This window comes from Dichomitus squalens (genome assembly GCF_000275845.1).
Source record: "Dichomitus squalens LYAD-421 SS1 unplaced genomic scaffold DICSQscaffold_23, whole genome shotgun sequence".
NCBI lineage: Eukaryota > Fungi > Basidiomycota > Agaricomycetes > Polyporales > Polyporaceae > Dichomitus > Dichomitus squalens.
This window is the reverse complement of record NW_006766905.1, coordinates 1-3,980: the sequence shown is the minus strand read 5'-3', so window position 1 is coordinate 3,980 and position 3,980 is coordinate 1. Positions and strand designations below refer to the sequence as shown.

The following is a 3,980-nucleotide window of genomic DNA, read 5'->3' as shown; positions in this document are numbered from 1 at the left end:
TGCCTCCAGGCTTCGCATTGACAACCTCTCTGCGCTCTCTGTGGCCAAGAACCCAGAGCACCATGGTCGGATGAAGCACTTGGATCTGCGCTTCTACTGGCTCAGAGATGAGGTGGCCAAGGGTCGGCTTGAGATTGTGCATCTGCGCACATCTGACATGCCAGCAGACATCCTGACCAAGTCGCTGCCCAGGCCCAAGGTGCTTGAGATGGTGAAGATGCTTGGATTGGGGACTTGATGGATTAGGGGGGAGTGTTGGAGTCGGTGCTGTAGCGCCGGCGGTTTTAATCGCACCAAGTCCCGCATCGCGCCATACATAGTTCGCGCTGTCCGCTATCTACGGTAATTTTCGTATAGTCACAACTCTCGTTTCCATACAGATATCGCATTTCTTTCACTAGTGGTCTCCATTTCTGTAGATCTGACTGCACTCTAGAATAGTGTCTACCTTACGCACTTCTGGTCCGTTTGGCGCCATTCCAGCGCCACTTAGTGTATGGTCGTGTTAGCTAGTTCCCACGCGCTCTGTGCGCCGTCATCTGCGCCTGAGTCGACTCTGCAGTCCTTAAGACTTACAGAGCTCGACTTAGGTGTGTAGCACAGTTTCCTTGCAATAGTAAAGACTTACAGAGCTTGACTTAGGCCATTGTGATCGCTCTGAGGCCCACTGCAGCCAACACCTTGCAGACGACACCTCAGACCGCCTTCGACACCGCCATCAGTATAGGCATACCCCTATCGTCCCCCATCGCAAGGCCCCCCTCCCATCTGTACCCTCTTCCCAACCCCTCGACAGACCGCTCGCGGCACGTCTCACCACACCCCCACCAGTCTTTGTTCCCTCAAACCCTACGGTCCTCCTTCAGTACCATATAGCTGCACCACTTCTCCCCTCCTTTGCACGTCATGATCCCATCGATCTCCTCGCTATCGTCAGCTCCAAGGTCAACGCTGTCATCAAAAGACTGCAGGCTATCTTCGACCACAGGGATCAGTTACTCGACATCCCCACGATCACCGGCTCACCCTTCAGCGCATCGGCGACAGGCTCGAGTGGATACTCGACAACATCAAGGAGAACGGCACCTCGTGGACTCGTAGTCAGCAACAGAACATTGATTGGTTCTGTAAGGAGTTTGGAAAGGTCAAGTTTAGCGGACTAGGACAGAACTTTGGAACATTTCGGGTACCTAGATTGGATCGTGGTTTAGTTTTTGTACATTGAATACTCTCGCAATGGCTTCAGGCTCTCGTTACACCCCACTGGCAGAGGACGACTTTGAGTCGAAAGACCCGGGTCCACACACCCACCCGGCTCCATCACTGGCACACATCCACCCGGCTTCACCCACTGCCACGCTTCAAGCGTACCCGGAGATTCAATGGATCTACGCTGGTGTTAAACATGACTCGTTAGAAAACGCTATCCGCGCCTCGGCAAATAGTTTAGGCATCACCAACCCAGCTTACGTCGACTGGACCATCTCTGTGACAAGGGACATCACCCAGCGGGAAATAGTTAATGTTTACAACATCCTCGGCAGCAAGATATACGAACATCGGAACGACTTCCTCAACGAGAGCGACACCACCCACGCCACCTTCAAGGAGTTAGACATGTCTATGACAGGCCTTCACACCAAGGCTGACACTGCTGGGAACCTCGCTCTCAAAGCCGTTGAAGAGAACAAACAGCTGACGGCGGAACTGGTTGCTGTCAATGCGGATCTGGAGGTTCTCAACCGGAATAACACGGAGCTCGTCAAACGGTACAAGGAACTCGCAGCCAAGTTTATACAGTTGGAGCAAGGCCTGGCAACCCACACCACGCTCGGTGTCAGTACTGCCCCGGCCCCTGTCGTATCACAGGCCTCGCGTATCAAGGCATCAGAACCACCCAAGTACAAGGGCAACAAAGGCTCAGACATCACTCTTGTACTTGGAAGGTGGTGCGCACGACTACGTCGAGGACTACGTCGAGACAGCATCAAACGGCGGAACCCTTGGATCCTGGACCGACTTCGTCAACCGGCTCAAGGCAGGCTACCGTCAACTGGCTCCCGAGAAGACCGCGCAAACATCCCTCGAGGAGTGGTGCTCAAAACCTCGCTCCACGGTCATTCAGTTTGCTGAGAACTTTCGCCACTGTTGGCAGCAGTGGTGTGATCTGGTCGATAATGGCGAATTGGGCGCAGATAGTGAGTGCAGAGAGCGAATGATAGAGTTAAGGAAGAGCGAGAGAGAGAGAGGCATAGACGCATAGACAAGAGGTTTAGGGCACCAAACTGGCACTCAGGGCTCTCCAGGCCCAGACAGAACAAAGCCCCACCCAGGCCTCAAACACAAACCGAAGAGGCTCGTCACCATACGGACTAAAGAGCAGGTAGGTACATGATGAGCTGGCAGTACCGATGTGCTATTTGTATGTATTTGGTCACTCGGCGATGGCCGGACGGCAAACTCCAACAGCCACTACGCATCGAAGTCTGGTTACGCTGATGTAGAACTTATCCGACGCATCGACAACCAGGTTGGCAAGAACTCGCAGATCCTTATGGTTATAACGGCAATGCGGCAAGTCAACCCGATGCTGATTCTGACGAAATGGGAGCACTACCTGGACTGGGTGCTCAAGCTGGAAATGGAAACTCGAGGAAACCAGGCCAAGTCATCTTCGCAGCAGCACACGACTAGTCGCCCCCCCGGGACCCCAATGTCATGGATGTCGACGCAATGCGCAAGCCGGAGAGGCTCTCCAAGGAACAACTCGAATGGCTCGACAAGAAGCTCTGTTTCCGCTGCGGCAAGCACAAGTTTACGACTGGCCAGAATTGTCGCAACCCTCAGTACACGGGTTACTACGAACTCCCGGACATGAAGAAGCAACCGGCCGCTCCGACCAAGGTACGCACGCTGGACACGGCCGATGAGGACAAATGGGAGTACATCCGTCAGGCCCTCGAGGAGTTTGAAACCACCAAGGGAAAAGGCAAAGGCAAGGCACCGGAAACCGAGACCGCCGCACGCATCGTCGAGGTCAAGGAATCTGAGGAGGAGTTTCTGGAACGGGTACTTTGAAGACTGACCAAAGTATCCGACTCTGTAATCATAGCGTAGACCTAGAGGACTCTTTTGTTCCACGTTCAAATGTTATTGATCTCGCGTCAGCACGTTGCCCGCGAAATTCGTTCGATCTCAAAGTTTCCCTCACTCAAGGTACGCATGAAGTTCAGTCAGAAGCCCTCCTCGATTTAGGAGCCTACTCTTGTTTTATCCACCACTGGTTTGTTCAAGAACACGGACTCACCCTATGACGCCTCTCTCGTGAAGTGCGAGTTTTCAATGCAGACGCCACCGAGAATAAGAAGGGGTTGATCACACTCTATGTCCGTTGTTTACTCCGTATCGGAGATCACCTTGTTTGGCAGTTGTTCCTTGTCACAGATATCGGGCGGCAAGACATCATCATTAGCATGGCATTTCTACGTGAACATAATCCTGAACTCGATTGTGTTAGCTGCAGTGGGCCTCAGAGGGGTCACAATGGCCTAAGTCGAGCTCTGTAAGTCTTTTTCATTGCAAGGAAACTGTGCTACACACCTAAGTCGAGCTCTGTAAGTCTTAAGGACTGCAGAGTCGACTCAGGCGCAGATGACGGCGCACAGAGCGCGTGGGAACTAGCTAACACGACCATACACTAAGTGGCGCCGGAATGGCGCCAAACGGACCAGAAATGCGTAAGGTAGACACTATTCTAGAGTGCAGTCAGATCTACAGAAATGGAGACTACTAGTGAAAGAAATGTAGTATCTGTATGGAAACGAGAGTTGTGACTATACGAAAATTACCGTAGATAGCGGACAGCGCGAACTATGTATAGCGCGATGCGGGACTTGGTGCGATTAAAATTGACGGCGCTACAGCACCGACTCCAACACTCCCCCTAATCCATCAAGTCCCCAATCCAAGCATCTTCACCA

The 3,980-nt window shown here is 52.7% G+C and overlaps 1 protein-coding gene across 1 annotated transcript; it reads left to right on the top strand.

Moving 5' to 3' along the window:
• Positions 1-1,236: 1,236 nt before the first annotated feature.
• On the top strand, positions 1,237-3,078 carry DICSQDRAFT_171450 (uncharacterized protein; the record flags this gene model as incomplete). The annotated part of the gene is made up of 5 exons (XM_007367118.1): positions 1,237-1,836; positions 1,892-2,198; positions 2,307-2,383; positions 2,531-2,626; positions 2,695-3,078. The coding sequence occupies 5 exons, from the start codon at positions 1,237-1,239 to the stop codon at positions 3,076-3,078; spliced, it is 1,464 nt and encodes a 487-aa protein (XP_007367180.1).
• Positions 3,079-3,980: the final 902 nt, after the last annotated feature.